General features: G+C 36.0%; 1 protein-coding gene across 1 annotated transcript; it reads left to right on the top strand.

Annotated features, from left to right (window-relative positions):
* Window positions 1-12912: 12912 nt before the first annotated feature.
* LOC114408346 lies at window positions 12913-14302 on the top strand. The gene is made up of 3 exons (XM_028371368.1): window positions 12913-12936; window positions 13143-13591; window positions 13810-14302. Exons 1-3 carry the CDS (start codon window positions 12913-12915, stop codon window positions 14300-14302), a joined length of 966 nt encoding a protein of 321 aa, XP_028227169.1.
* Window positions 14303-16911: the final 2609 nt, after the last annotated feature.

Below are 16911 nucleotides of genomic sequence, written 5' to 3'. Positions count from 1 at the left end.
TCTTTAGAAAACATTTACAACCTTACCCATATACAAGAATCCATGATTAATTTGTTAAATTAAATTAATTAATTACTTAATTTTAGTCTCAATTTCATTTCAAAGTCTTGTGAATAAAAAAAATATGATTAAAAGATAAATATTTCACATTAATATTTGGTGACTAAAGAAATAAAGACACGGTCCATGATAAAATAATTAATTACTTGCATATATAACTCGCGTGATCAAAGCGCATTGGATGCACGAGAATGTGACACATATATCAGGCTGGCATTGACTGAGGTAGAAAGTGTTTTCATTCTCTTACCTTTAAGCCTCCTTTTCCCACTCAAACACACGATGGAAAGAATAGGTGAAGAAGAAGAAGAAAGAGGGAGTATTTTTCTTTGCTTTGCTTTTTAGAAGGGCTATTACCCATTTAGATGCATTTGAGTTTGGTGGGACATGAGACCATGGAGCCAATTTGGTTGTGGATTCTCCAACAAAAACATCCACGCTTGGAAAGCTAAAACCAACGCCCTCTCCTTATCCACCTCCCCGCACTAAAAAGCTTAGTGGTTTTCCTTTTTTAAAAATAATAATAATAATAACCACAAACCAATGCAAAGTTAGACCAAAAGGCAAGGAGGAATCCATGTCCCCTTCCTCCCTTATTTTTTATATACCAAATATCATCCACTTTCTTAGACTTTTATCCCACCTAAACTTTTATTTAATGTGCACAATTTCTTTCCCTTCAAAGAAAAAAAGGTTGATTAGAACTTTCAATCCTCTCCTTGTATATTTTAGAAAAAGAAACAATTACGTCGCCTTTTCTTTAAGCTGGTTAATTGAAATGGGTCGATTAAGCAATTATGTCTTCAGGTTTGGTTAGGTGTAATATTTTGATCATCAGTATACACGTGTGACGAGCGTGCTTGCTTGTGATTTTCACGATAATTTCACATTTCAATTACCTCTTCTTCTTCCGACCAATTCAAAATAATATTCAAGTGTTAATTTTGCTGACTCTCGTATATCCTCATCCTAATCCTCCAATTCTTAGAAATTAAAATTTTAGAAACGGCAAAATGCGCAATATAATACATATTGTTTTCCACCCAATTTTATTTTGGTGTACCTACCCAATTTATTTATACAACTGTCTATCTACTTTCTTAAATATTAAATAAAATTAAAACTTATATAGATCTTGAATGTATATTTTTACTTAAATTGGAGATCAACATAGCAGTAGTGCTTGAACATAATTGAGTTGTGGGCATGCATGTGTCCCTTAGATGTCAAGAAAAGAAAATATCCTTGGTAATGTAAACATGCGATGTTAAAGGCAATAACTTCACATCTCTTGCACCATGAGTGAGGCATTGAATTGTGGTGGGAGAGTTTCCCTTTGGCAAAGAATCATACGGTTTTTGAAAATGTTTGAATAGGAGGGTGGTTCTAATCATGCCAGTCCCAATTTCGTTACGTTGATACACACTAAGAATCCATCCACTGTTTTTGGAAAGTCAACCCAAAATAGTATATATTAAGAGAATATGATGAGGCAGAATTTTGTATGTTGTATTGATGCACAAAGACTGATTTATATACACAAAGCACACCGCTTGCTCTTCCTAGGGTAATTACACTAAATCCTTGAAAAATGGAAAATAGAATTGAAAGCAAATAACTACACCTTAATAATGACAGCAAATAAGTATCAGACCCATTTTGATTTTCTATCTTAAGTTTCCAATATTATCCTAATACCCCCCCTCAAGTTGGAGCGTGGAGATGAAGAACGCCCAACTTGGACAGCAAAGAGTCAAATTGACGTTTTCCTAGAGCCTTTGTTAAGATATCAGCTAGTTGTTTAGAAGTGTGAACATACAAAGGTTGGATGCTACCCTTGACAATTTCATCTCGCACAAAATGGCAATCAACTTCAATGTGTTTCGTACGCTCATGGAGGACCGGATTATTAGCAATATGAAGGGCAGATTGGCTGTCACAATAAAGTTGCATAGGATCAGTATGCTCAACACCAAGAGAGCTCAACAATCCTTTCAACCACTTGAGTTCGCAAGTAGCTGCAGCCATGGAGCGGTACTCAGCTTCGGCCGAAGATCGAGACACTGTAGTTTGCTTCTTAGTCTTCCAAGAGATGGGGGAACTACCCAACATCACAAAATAAGCTGTCAAAGATCGTCTAGTGAGGGGACAGCCTGCCCAGTCTGCGTCGCAGTAGCCATACAAGCGCAAATCACAATCAGTTCTTAGAAGAATCCCTTGACCGGGATTGCCTTTTAGGTACCGAACAACCCGAAGAGCTGCATTCCAATGCTCAATCTTTGGAGCCTGCATAAATTGAGCGAGGATGTGAACACAATACGACAACTCAGGGTGAGTAATAGTCAAATAGATAAGTCGTCCAATGAGACTCCTATATCCAGTTGGATCTTTGATGCCCTCCCCTTCAACAAGGGCCAATTGATGATTTTGTTCAATAGGAATGGTCGCAGGCTTTGCTCCCAGTAGTCCGCAATCAGATATCAAATCCAATGCATATTTTCTTTGCGAGAGAAAAATACCTGTAGCATTCCGAGCAACCTCAATGCCAAGGAAATATTTCAACTTTCCAAGGTCTTTCATGTGGAAACAGTGGCACAAATAATCCCTGAATTTATGTATAGCATCACTTTGATTTCCTGATATAACTATATCATCAACATACACCAAGACATACAGCTCGGTGTTACGGCGGCGCAACATGAAAAGAGAATAATCAGAGTAGGACTGTTCGAAGCCATAAGTTTTCAAGGCATCCGACAATTTAGCAAACCAACATCTAGGGGCCTGTTTCAAACCATACAAAGATTTTCGAAGGCGACACACCTTACCGGGAGATTTCTTTTCAAAGCCAGGAGGCAATTTCATATACACTTCTTCCTCCAAGTCTCCGTGCAAGAACGCATTGCGAACATCCATTTGATGTAGTTGGAAGTTCTTGGCTGCCGCAATGGCTAAAAATGTTCGAACTGTCACCATCTTTGCCGTGGGAGCAAATGTCTCATTATAGTCAACGCCTTCAACTTGTCTGTTGCCATAAATAACCAATCTTGCTTTGTGACGCTCAATAGACCCATCTGAATTATATTTGATCTTATAGATCCATTTGCATCCTATAGCTTTCTTTCCCAGTGGTAAATCTTCAGTTGTCCATGTACCATTGTCCTCCAAAGCTTGAATTTCTTCCTTCATGGCATTTCGCCATTTCTCATCCTTAACAGCCTCGGCAAAAGAATTTGGCTCATACCCTGCAGTAATTGCTGCCAAGAAAGCACGGTGTTGTACAGAAAATTTGTCACAATTAATAAAATGTGCAATGGGATAACGCGTACCTGAGGATTTTGAATGAAGTGGTGAACTGGTCGAGAGGCTTACAGTCGCAGTGTGTGTGACATGATCCTTCAGACGTGTAGAGGGATTCTTGATTCTATGTCCCCGACCAAGAAGTTCATCACTTCGAATACTCTGTTGAGAATCCAATCTCTCACCTTGGTCTATATCTTCAATTGTCTCAGTTTGCTGCTCCATAACATGTACTTCCTCATGGTTTTCAATGTCCTGAACATCATTTCCCACAACTACAGCCCCCAAGTCGTTAGTAGTCACTACATTTCTTGTCTCATTCCTTTCCTCACATTCATCAATTGGATCAAGCGGCCATCCCCATTCATCTACGTGTGTTTCACTCACCTTGTCATTGCTAGAGAAGGGGAATATGTCTTCCACAAATTTCACATTTCGAGATACAAAGTACTCTTCAGTTTCAATATCATACATTTCCCACCCCTTTTTTCCATAAGGGTAGCCTACAAAAATGCACTTCCGACTCCTACTATCAAATTTATCTCGCCCCCTATTTTCATTAAGAGCATAACACAAACATCCGAATGTTCGGATTTGTGTATATGCAGGCTTAGCATCAAACAACACTTCATAAGGAGTTTTCCCATCAAGTAGTGCAGAAGGAGTTCGGTTAATCAAATACGCAGCAGTAAGAATACACTCTCCCCAAAATTTCAAAGGCAAATTGGCTTGAAACCTCAATGCCCTTGCCACATTCAATATATGTCGATGTTTTCTTTCCACCCTTCCATTTTGTTGCGGTGTATAACGAATTGAAGTTTGATGAAGGACACCTTTTTCTTGAAAATAACTTTTCAGTCCTCTAAACTCCGTTCCATTATCACTTCTCAAAACTTTAATTTGTTTGTTATGCTGCCTATGTATCATAGCAAAAAACTGTTTAATGATATGTGGAACTTCATCTTTTGTTTTCAATAAGTATACCCATAATGCACGCGAACAATCATCGACTATAGTTAAAAAGTAAGCAGCACCACAAGAGGCATGTGTTCTATAAGGTCCCCACAAATCACAGTGAATCAAATCAAAACAATTCTTTGCATTATTCTCACTCAATGAAAATGATTCTTTTATTTGCTTGGCTCTAAAACAAACATCACAAGTCTTTAGTCTACTATCAATATTTTTTCCAATTACATCAGGTAACATACTAGTTATCTTAGATGATGGGTGTCCCATTCTTCTATGCCACAACTCACAAAATCTAATGCCATTTGCTTGGTATGCACGGACTGGTGTCACCATACTAAGCACATAAAGCCCCTCTGATTGTTCACCCGCTCCAATCATCATCCTCGAAGTGCGGTCCTGTATAACACACATTGTTTTAGTAAAGTGAACAATATAATCAGCATCATGTAAGAGCTGAGAGATTGAGATGAGATTGCAATTTAAATTAGGGACAAAAAGGACATGCTTCAACATTAGCTTGTCACCAACAGTGACCATTCCTTCTTTAGTTGCATATGTCCGTGTCCCATTGGGCATTCCAACCGGACAAGGCTCTATATCTCGAACATCATTCATGCACGCAAGAGTGCTAGTCATATGATGAGAGGCACCTGTGTCAATAATCCATGAATTCTCACCTGTTAGTCTTGTACTCGTCCCACCTTTTTGTGTGTTAATCGCATTAAGAAGAGCATTCCACTGCTTTGAACTCAACCCCGGCAGCACCTGATCATCTTCATACTTCATTACTTCAGTGTCATCAACAACTTGTGTCATATTCACTTTTGCATTATTGCCTCTTCCTTTTACCGCGCCACTCATTGGTCGATGCACATGCTTTCCACGTCCAAGCGCACGACCTACAGATCGAGGTCTATCTCCCCACCAATCTGGGTAACCCACCAGCTGAAAACATGAGTCGATATCATGCCCATCACGTTTGCAATGTGAGCATGGTTTCTCCGACCCTGTGTTAGGTTTCTTTTCCCAACTCGATGTCCTACCAGACTTGACAGCAAATGCGATTGGATCTCCACGTTCTTCCTTGCCTCGAGTCATTACTCCGACTCTTTCCTCTTGCACCACCATCTGGTATGCTCTGTTCAGATTCGGCAGCGGGTCTAGACTCAGGACATTAGACCGCACGGTCCTGAACTGAGTATCATCAAGGCCCATCAGAAATTGGTGAAGCTTTTCCTCTTCTCTCTTCTTATTTAGCGCCGCAGATATGCCGCACTTACACCCATTACATGTGCACATGGGTATCTGGTCGAAATCGTTCAATTCATCCCACAGCTTCTTAAGCCGTCCAAAATATGTGACAATCGAGTCTCCATTCTGTTTGCAATTCGCCAATTCAGATTTCAATTGTTGGATGCGAGGTCCATTTGAAATAGAAAACCTCTGTTTGATATCATCCCACAATTCTTGTGCATTTTCTCTGTATGTGATGGTCGATCGAAGTTTCGGTTCAATCGTATTGAAAATCCAAGAAACAATCATGGAATTGACAGTCCACCAATCATCGATTTCAGGGGCAGCATCATCAGGTTTTTCAATCGATCCGTCTACGAATCGAAACTTTCGTCGTGCTCTCAACGAGCCTCGGACTGCACGAGCCCATTCATCATAATTTTCACCCTTCAATTGTACCTGGGTTATGATATTTCCTGGGTTATCACTTGAATACAGATCGTAGGGAGAGATCTGTTTCTTCAAATGAGACCCACTTTCATCTTTGTTGGATTCGTCATTTATCTTGTTGCCATCATCCTTTTTCTCTGCCATATTGGTCATCTACAGGTTCTCAAGACCAGGCTCTGATACCATAAGAGAATATGATGAGGCAGAATTTTGTATGTTGTATTGATGCACAAAGACTGATTTATATACACAAAGCACACCGCTTGCTCTTCCTAGGGTAATTACACTAAATCCTTGAAAAATGGAAAATAGAATTGAAAGCAAATAACTACACCTTAATAATGACAGCAAATAAGTATCAGACCCATTTTGATTTTCTATCTTAAGTTTCCAATATTATCCTAATATATATCCAACTACGCAACTCCACTAAGTTTTACAACCATTTCAAACATGTCGTCTTCTATTTTAGAGAAAGGTGTGTAGAAAAAAAGAATAGGGGTGGAACATGAGAGCTAGAGGGGTATATGCACGTGCTTGATAACATAGTACAAAATATATTTTGTACTGTTGTTCTATCAAATGCATATAGCATAGCATTCACAGTAACAGGGCTTTAGCAGCATACTTTTTTGTTTCAATCTGTCGTGCATTTTGGGTGGACGTACCAACAATATATATGTATTATATTTTTACTTTTGGCTGATAAAAAAAATTGCATATCATTATGCTAGTGTTTTTCCCGTGCTTCCTTATTAATTTCATTTTATGTATCTGTTGTAAACATACATCACATACACGTGTAAGAAGCAACTTGTCCATAATTGGGTAAAGGGTTGAGGTTTGTTAGTTATATGTCATGGGTTGGACTTTGGAGTATCCTTGTATTTAATTAGAATATTAATTATATAATTATAAAAAAAATCTACAAGTAGATAAGTAGGTAAAGTGTTTATATAGTATTCACAATAAAAAAAAATCCGTCTCTATAAATTAGAATGTCGGTAGATAATTTGGTATGATATCCAAATGGATTTTAATTAGTATTTAAACAATATTACATTGAATTGGATATCGTGTTAGGAAGTTTTACGTTGTAATTAACCAGTGCAAGAGATGTGTTTCCCCCTTTGCCATGGGATGAAAGCTGTGGTTCTTGACGCATGTTTAATTTCTAATCATTATGTATAGGCCAAAATAAAGAAAAATAAAATAAATCCAATGACACGTGCGACACTACTTAATGTAATATGGTGGATGTATTGGAATTCATTTTTGGCTTATTATAGCAATGTCTTTGGCAAATGTAGTGGAGAACACATTATGTTCAGGTACTAATGACCATGTACATAATGAGTTGCACCGTGTGTCCATTTCTTCGCAATAATACGAGCACTGCCAAATCCACTAATTATTCCCTAGAACCTGCTTTACACTACTCTAGTAACTCTACCATATTTCATATTTTAAATAGTAAAAACTAAGTTTTCAATAGCCTTAATTAATTACTACTACATTCAATAGCTGATACACCATTAGGTGACAATTAATAAAATTCTGCATTGCTTGCTCGAAGTGGGGTCAACTTTTTATTTTGACTTAAATGCCTTACGAAAGTATCCACAGTGAATATACTAAATGTATAGTTGTCGTATAACTTTTAGTTAATAAGATTTTAAATTTATCTGCCTATTTAATAAGACTTCATAATTAGCATCATATAAGCAAAACAAAAAATACATATCTTTATTTAATATTGTTTTTTAGCCAATTATTTTATATTGTTTTTTATGGAATTTTATGTTGTTATTTTCTGATAGATTAATTATTGTTATATTAAAAAACGTTATTAGTTAATGTTGTAATTTTATGCCGTTTTAAAATTTGTTGCGCATTACATTTAAATACCAGAAGAAAAAGAAACAGAACAGAAGGAAAAAAAAAAAAAGAAAAACAGGAAGAAAATGTTGCAATCCCCGACCAGCAGATCAAGTGCACAGTTTGAAGCAGCAAATAGGCAAACTTTAGTAAGAAAAAGCGTCACACGCGAGTTCATTGAACTTCATTAAATAACACGTCGTCTTACATCTTTAGTTATCTTATTTGGCTGTGGCAATCCAGATTTGCTTTCTTGCTCTGCTCATCGCACGTGGCTTGAGAGGTGATGGATGCTTGCTTGTGGTTCATGAGAACTCTAAGATCTTTCTTTTGGATCTCTGATCTAATTTATTTGGAGTCTTTTATTATTAAATTACATAATGATTGTAATCTGTGTATTGAATTATTATTAATTTTTATAATAATTATTTTAAAAATTATATTGAAATACTACCATACTGGCTCGTGGATCAGGACGCTGTAATATTGGAGTTGGACACTACTATTTACTATTACCGTACATAAGTTTAAAAAAATTAATCAGTCTTAGTCTATTATATTTTAGAGTTATTTTATTTTTAATTTTTTTAAATATATCGTTTTATTTTTTTAATTTTTCATTAGAAATGTTAATTTTTTAATTTTTTTAAAACAATTAATATAATATAATAACCACTAAAAGTTCTCACTATATTTTTTTTTAATTTTAAAAATTAAAAATCATTAAAATATGACAACCTTATTCCTAACTTCTACCGAAAACTGGGGATTTTTCTCTTGCATGGCAAGTCCGTCCTCGTTGAACATCCTTTCACGGTGGTCGGCGCCACCATTATCACCGACGACGCACGCGTTCTCGCAGCATCGACGGCATATGCGTTCTCACCGCACCTACGACTCCACCAACCACCGCCGCTCAAGTTACAAATTTAAATTCAATACACTATCTCTCACCAATTTCAGATCTGAAAAACAATGCATATCTAGAGAAAAAAAAAAAACTCAGATCCGTGAAGGATTTCGTCATTCTCGAAGCAACGCCAATCTGTTGTCGCCGGTATCAACAGGCAAGGTGTCGCTCTCGAAGCCGAAAACATAGTCGAAGTAGTTGGTGATGGGGGTGAAGGTTCCCAAATCTCATTGAATAATGTTTATGAAGTTGTCATGTAAGAGTGTGAGAATAAAATAGATCTTTTTAGAGATGTAGCATTTTGATGAACAAAGATTAAATTTGGTGGAGAGAAAAAAAAAATTGGAAGCCGAAAGAGGGAAAGACAGGGGACCAGCCCATTTATTTTTGGAGATTGAATTTTAGAGATGAGCACTTTGATGAACAAAGATAATCATTCAATCAAATCATTTTTAATTTATTCCACCCACGAGGACACCCATTGATTTTTGGAAGCTTAACCACACCCTCTTCAGAACCGTCTTCCTCCTCTGCATTGGTTTGTATCGGCCACCACCCACTTTGATGTAGAGTATTGATTTCTAGAGCATATGTGGAGTGATTTTTGTAATGTTTCTGATGTAAGAAGGATATCTTCAAACATTTGGTGGGCATCTACTGTGAGTATTATATTTATAATACCAACTCGACAAATTTGCATACCAGGCACACAAGGTTCGGGGTGTGACTTTATTGTAAGATTGGAAAACCTGTTGTCAATAACAAGCAGCGATTTGATGTAGTTTCAAACTTTTAAGAGTTCTCTTCTAGTATGGGCTTTGCATTTGGGATCTTTAGTTAAAGGGCTGTTGCAAGGAGGATCTTATTCTGTGCGGTTTTGGAGGTTCTTATGCAGGGTATTTGCTGTTGTGGGTAAGCTTGCTTTTTGAATTTCAATTGTACTCTTATAGCTTTTGTTTTATTGTTCTGCTGTAATCGTTTGTGATCTTTGGTGGTTCTCTGTCTTGGCACAACTTGTACTTTTTTGGGCTTAATAAAATCATTTTTTGCAGTTAAAAAATATTGTAATTTTTTAAATAAAATAAAAATGATGATGATTTTTAGTCTTTATTACGTTAAATTAATTATTTTTAAAGTTAAAAGTTAACTGAAGACTAATGAAAATTTGAAAGAAAAAAAAAATCAAAACAATTCATTTAAAAAAGATAAAAGATTATAATAAAAATTTTAAAATTTGATTTATCAAAATAAAATAACTGTAAAATATAAATGACTAAACGTAACATTAAAAAAAAAATGAGGCTCGTTCAAGTTAAGGATAATAATTAATAATAGAATAAATTATACAAACCTTCCCTAATTTAATAAAATTACACGATCCCTTCAACCTTACACACGTACTGGACATTTGATGTTCTAAGGTTTCAGCAACCAAAGATTTTATCTCAGTGTAAACCAGAACTTGAAATGGCAAAGTACCAGGCTAACCCAGAAATCAAAATGAAAACAAAAGCTAAATAAAAATCGTTAACATCAAAATTAAAAAACGAACACTGAAAATCAATCTGAAACCAAAATTTTCAAACTTCCTTGCTAATACAGAAATCACACACCAAAAATTAGAAATCATAGAGCAAAAATAAATATAGATTTGGAGTTCAACAACTTCTCCAAATCGTCCCACGAATCTGCACAAAACCCTCGCCGTACTCCTTCTCCTCTGCCTCCATCTCGACACATCTGGTCGTATCGCTGCAAGCATCGGTATTTGGTTCACGTTCTTTCTCTACCTATTGACCCATCGGCCATCGCCTCTTTTACCCAGATTTGCAATTTTTGGTGCAACTGAGATGCACAATGCGCGAGGGAAGACCACAAGATTGTTCACGTTCTCTCTCAGTGCACTTTTTGATCCATCACTCAATTGATCTCTCTTTTACTTGGCATCGTGGATTTTCCTGGGAAGCTTGAAAGAAATAGTGGGGTTAAATGAGAAGGGTATAACAGAAATAACATAAAGATAAAAAATAACTTTTTAAATTTTATTATTTTTGCCACTTAACGGAATCAATAGAAAGGGGTCAAAGTAATGGCTGAAAAGAGAGGAGAGGCTTCTACAATTTCATCTAAACTTAGGGGAGCCTTGAATAATTTACTCTTGATAATACGTGGTGGTTGTAATTAAGTGTATGTTTGGATTCAAATTAAAAATATTATGTACGTGTTTTAATATAAATTCAACAAATGAAAAAAAAATCTTAATTCTTTTGCAAAATTACTTCTTTATATTATTTCCAAACATGGATTAATATATTCTTTTTCATTTTCCATTTCCCAAGCCATTTAGTTAACCGATATTAATCAATAATCACATACTACATGGTATGAGACTACGGGTTTCTCCCTTCACTTGTCCCCTGTTTCTGGTCAAAACAAAACACTATCTCTTAGTATTTTACAGGGACAACATGTGTATTGTGATGTGTAATGTGTGACTATTTACATTTTTCGAGTTTTTTAAACCATAAAATAAAGTCCTAAATTCCAACTACCAGGCATGCAATGAACATGGTTTCCTGCCTACAAATTCAATCCCGCAAGAAAACACAAATCAGACAATCTTCCTGCGCAGTCTGCAGGGATAGAGAGCTGCGTTTTCATGGGTCCAAAGGTACACTATTTTGGGTCAATCTATTTAATGCACTTGACTGTCCAAATTATAGAAATAGAAAATCCTTTTAGATTAATTGGTGTCACGGATTGTCATGTGTCCTCCTGCCACTTGTGCCAACATTGGCAGTGCATACTTAGCTTTAAATTTTAATGTTGGGCCAATATAGATTGGGTTCCAAGTCTTTTTTATATTCTTAATTAATAGGTTACATACACAAACAGAGGGCAAAATCCAATTCACAAATACCTCGTGACACTTTTTCCTAACATTTTTCTTCTCTCTATCGAGCTAAGGGATTTATGTATTCACGTTATGGAAACAACTCATTTTTTATCAACTCGAAGAGGAACTAAATTAGTACATAAGAATATAGTTGAAATTTTGTGAATCACTTCTAATTTTTAAATGAATACTGTAGAATTTATCGATACAAACAATTCTTCCAAAATCTTGAATAAATTATTGGTAAATTTGTAAATTTGGTCTCCCATTTTATCTCCAATTTCGATTTTGGTCCTCCTTTAAAATTATTGACGAATTTTGTCTTCCTATTTTATCCAATCACGCAATCTTGATCCCCTAGTTCAGAATTGGACGTTGACCGTTAGCAACTTACATTGATTGACACGTGTCAACTTCTGAGAGGTACGTCAAACGATTCGTGATTTTTAACCCGGTAATATTTTTACCCCAACCCTAAATGGTAATATTGAAGTTATGCTTTAGAACTACTCCTTGAATATTCGAAATTGGAACCGCGAACCGTAAAGGAAATCTCGTGTGCGAGAGGTGTCGCTGTTGATTGTTCACGATGATGTTCATATGCGTGAAGTGTCTTTGTTGATTGTCGTAGGAAGATGGAAGTGCCTTTTGTTTGCAAGTAAGTTAGGTTATTTTATTGAAGTTTTGTTTATATTATAATAGCGGATAATTGTGGTCCATTTGTGGGGTTTGTTTGTTGATGTGGTCCACAGAGTGTTTTCCAGTGTGAATTTGTGTTGAGGTTTTGGGGTCCACGAGGTGTTTAGTGCTTTTTTTTTGTTGTGGTGGTCCCTTATGTCTTCGTTGGTGGTGTGGTCCCGATTTTTTCTTTGATGGGGTGTGCGTTGATTTGTTTTATCAAAAACCCTTCATTGGTTATCGTTTCACCTGGAAACATGAATGGTGTTTTTTTTTTTGTTGTTGTGGTGGTTCTGATTTTTGCTTTTGTTTTTGTTTTGTTCTGAAAACCGTTGGTGGGTGTTATTTTTATTCATTTTTTGGGCTTTGTTGTCGTTCATGTTTTTTGCAAGCCAACCGAAGAACAAACAGTGAGGTTAAAGATTCACCATGGAGGGATGCTTATTTATAATCCGGGATGCTTATTTATAATCCATTTACTGTGTATGTCAATGGTCAGATCGTTGAAGAAGAATGGGGTTGAGATGTGGATACTATGTCGTATATTTACTTCATGAAGGTGATTAACTCTCTCGGGTAGAAATCATTCAAGTGCTTATGGTACAGGGACCCCCGAAAAGCACTTTACAGAGGGTTGAAGTCACTTAATTGTGACTCTAATATTTTGCAATTGGCTGAAGATGTTTTTGGCTTTGATGTGGTTGAAGTGTATATGGACGACGGGGTGTTTGACAAATCTGAAAAAAAAAGTTGAATGATTTTAAGGGAGATGAGGTTGTTGTAATCGATGGAGTGGAGGGTGAAGATGAGGCTGAGGTTCAGGTTGATGAGCAAGGTTTGGTGGAGGCTCAGGTGCAGGGTGAAGATGAGGCTGGTGTTGTAGGTGAGATGGAGGTTGTTGTTGAGGGTGTGGTGGATGATGATGTTTGGGCTGAGGAAGATGATGATGATAGCAATGATTATAGTGAAGTTTCAAATAGTGACTTTGAAGAAAGTTGTGATTGGATGGAATGGTTGGACCTTGAGACATTTAGTCAGAGTAGTGACCCCACATTTGATACTAATAAAGTAGACTCAACAAATTCTGATTTTGATGATAAAGATGGATATTCTGATGAGTTGGATACTCCAGCTGGAAGTGGAGATGAAGTCCTACAAAAGTCAGATTTCCTCGTTTTAAGGTGCCTGAAAATGATGAAGATATCAAGTTTGAGGTAGGGTTGCAATTCAATAGTAAGAAACAAATTCTAGAGGCTATCAAAACCTTTGCTATAATGTTTAAGAAGAATCTGAAGGTTACAAAAAATGACAAGAAGAGAGTCATTGCAATCTGTAAACAAAAGGGTTGTGCCTTCTACTTACGGGTTAGCAAGTTCATTAAAGCGACTTATTGGTAGGTAGTGACATTCAAATATGACCATTGTTGCTTTAGAACTGCCAGAAACAGTCAGGCTACACCTAAGTGGGTGGCAAAAAGGTTGATGTCTTCATTAATGCATACTCTCGACATGAAGCTAAAGGCCTTAGTTGCTTATGTTGTAGAAAAATGGGGATTCAGGTTAAGTATGGACCAGGCATACAGAACAAAGGTTAAGGCAATGGAAAAAATTGAAGGTGCAAACAAAGATCAATATAAACATTTAAGAAGTTATGCTGCGGAGCTAACAGAAAAAAACAAGAACAACACTGTGAAGATCAAATGTGACTTAACTCCTCATGGTCCTGTGTTTGAACGTATGTATGTATGCCTGGAGGCTTGTAAGAGTGTATTTGCAACCACTTGCAGGCCTTTGATAGGATTGGATGGCTGCTTTCTGAAAGAAGAATATGGTGGCCAATTGTTGTTTGCAGTAGGTAAAGATGGAAACAATCAAATGTTTCCTATTGCTTATGCTGTAGTGGAATCTGAAAATTATTCATCTTAGAAGTGGTTTGTTGATCTCTTGATAACTGACTTAGATGGTATTTAGGAAGGATGTTGGGCTTTCATTTCTAACCAACAAAAGGTAAATATTAAAATTATGTTGGGCATCTAATTGTTACTATAATTTAATTTATTCACTTTTATTTTCATGGGTTGGTTGAGGTAATCAAGGAGCTTGGCGATAACGTAGAACATAGACTGTGTGTCAAACATTTGTATGGTAATTGGAAGAAGAAGTATCCAAGAGCACACATGAAAGAGTTGATGTGGATGGCAGCTCGAGCAACAACTACCCCTGATTGGGACAAGGCCATGAATCAAATTAAAAGTTATGATGTAGAAGCTTGGAAGGATTTGGAAAGGTTAAACCCTGCTGCTTGGACAAGATCTACTTTTAAGGTAAACACAAAATGTGATTTGCATGTCAATAACATGTGTGAGGCATTCAACAATGTAATAATGGAGTGCAGAGACAAGCCAATTATTACTCTACTGGAGGGAATCCGATTTTACATAAGTTTTAGAATTGTGAAGTTAAGGACTATCCTCATGAGGTATGAGGGTTCCATCTGTCCCAAAGTTCAACAAATCATTGAAAAAAATAAAAAAGCATGTAAAGCATGGCGACCACATTGGTCTAGTGATGTTGATTTGTCTTTGTTTGAGGTGTTAAAGGGCATAGAAAAATTTGTTGTCAATCTTAAACAACAGACATGTTCTTATAGAAAGTGGGAGTTAACTGGAATTCTATACACTTATTCAATAGCATGCATGTGGATCAATGGTGTTGAACTTGAACTTAGTGTCATTTCTTATTACAGGTGTTGTTTTCTGTAATTGTTATATTGTTAATTTGTTGTTTTGCAATAATTGTTTTGAATTGAATATGTTTTTTTGTTGCATTTGACAGGAAATCTATTGTGTTGACAACATATTCATTTATTGTCTATCCATGTAATGGACTGAACTTATGGCCTCATTTACAAACACCAGTGATGAGGAGAGCTCCTGGAAGACCAAAGAAAGCAAGGAACAAGAGAAATGATGAGTCTATGAACAGGTTAAGCTGTCAAGACAGTCTAAATCAGTTTGTAAAAAATGTGGGAAAATTGTTAACAAAAGGACATATAAAGGAAAGACATTTGCAGATAGGAACATTCCAAAAAGGGGAAATAAGATAATTTGCCTTCAATATGTGTTTTCCATTGCATTTAACAGAGTTTGTGACTTTCACCATTCTTATAATATTTGTGTTCAATATTAATAGAACTTGAAGAGACAAACAACATCTCCCACCAATGTTGTAACAAAGAAACAAAAGAATGCACAAGTCAGACCACATTTGCAGGAATTCAAGGAGGTGACAGTACTAATGAAACACAACAATCACGAATCAGTTAAGGGAGCCGACTAGGAGGACTTGGGCACAAATGGATCATTAGCTTAAGTTTTTAAGATACAAAACTTATATATTTTGTGGCTTTGTTCAATGAGGCTTTGTAATGCACTCTTTATGTTATTAATTATTCAGTTTATGTTTAAGTAACTGTTTAAAGAGGCTATGTAATGCACTCTTGTGTAATTATGTTTAAGTTTTTAGGATGCATAACTTATATATTTGGTGGCTCTATTCAATGAGACTTTGTAATGCACTCTTTATCTAATTAATTATTCAGTTTATGTAGAACTTATATGTTTTGTTGTTTAGTTCAAGTTACTGCTTTGTTTAGTTCAAGATATTGTTTTGTTTAGTACAAAAAACCAATGAAATTTCAGTGAAAATCAACTGTGCAAACTACTAACGAAACATAATTTGTCAAATTTCAGTGAAAACAAATTTCAAGTTACTGCTTTGTTTAGTTTAAGTTACTGCTTTGTTTAGGCTTTTGGAACTTGTTTTTAACTTATCTGTACAAAAAACCAACTGCACAAACCATTAACAAAACATAATTTGTCAAATTTCAGTGAAAACAAATTTCAAAGTTGAATACCAAATCAATACCAAACTTCAAAACCAATGAAATTTTCTTTCATTAACATAATTCAGCAATTACAGTGGGCGTACAAAAAACCAACTTATCACCATTACTTTCAAACTAAACCATTACAGTGGGCAGAGTACAAAAAACCAAATTACCACCAATAAATCACATTCCCCTGCAATAGAATAAAAACACCAATAAGCAAACACAGACCCAAGAAAAAACCAATCCAATTCCTAAAAAAATTCCCTTCATCTTCATGTAACTGATCTTGGTTTGCAAATACTTTTCCCTCAAGTTCAATTCATCAACCTTCTTCATCAATGCTACAATGATCCTCTTCTGAAGACTGTTTGCAACCAGATCGTGCCACTCAAAATAATTACACCCTTTCCTACCTGTAACCTACATGCCCAAAATAACAAAAAATAATCAACAAACAAACCATAACATAACCCCCACGATATACATTATTCCTTACCATGTATAGACCATAACCATAACCATAAAAATGTATCCCTGGATTATCCTCAGTCCACAATGTTACCAGTGGAGCCTCTACGTTACACAAACACATCACGCGACTTCGGGCCTCTGAGGTGTACGACGAGGAACTCCTTTCCATGGG

This window comes from Glycine soja, chromosome 4 (assembly GCF_004193775.1).
Source record: "Glycine soja cultivar W05 chromosome 4, ASM419377v2, whole genome shotgun sequence".
Lineage (NCBI taxonomy): Eukaryota > Viridiplantae > Streptophyta > Magnoliopsida > Fabales > Fabaceae > Glycine > Glycine soja.
Note: the sequence above shows the minus strand (reverse complement) of the source record. Positions and strands in the feature narration are given on the sequence as shown.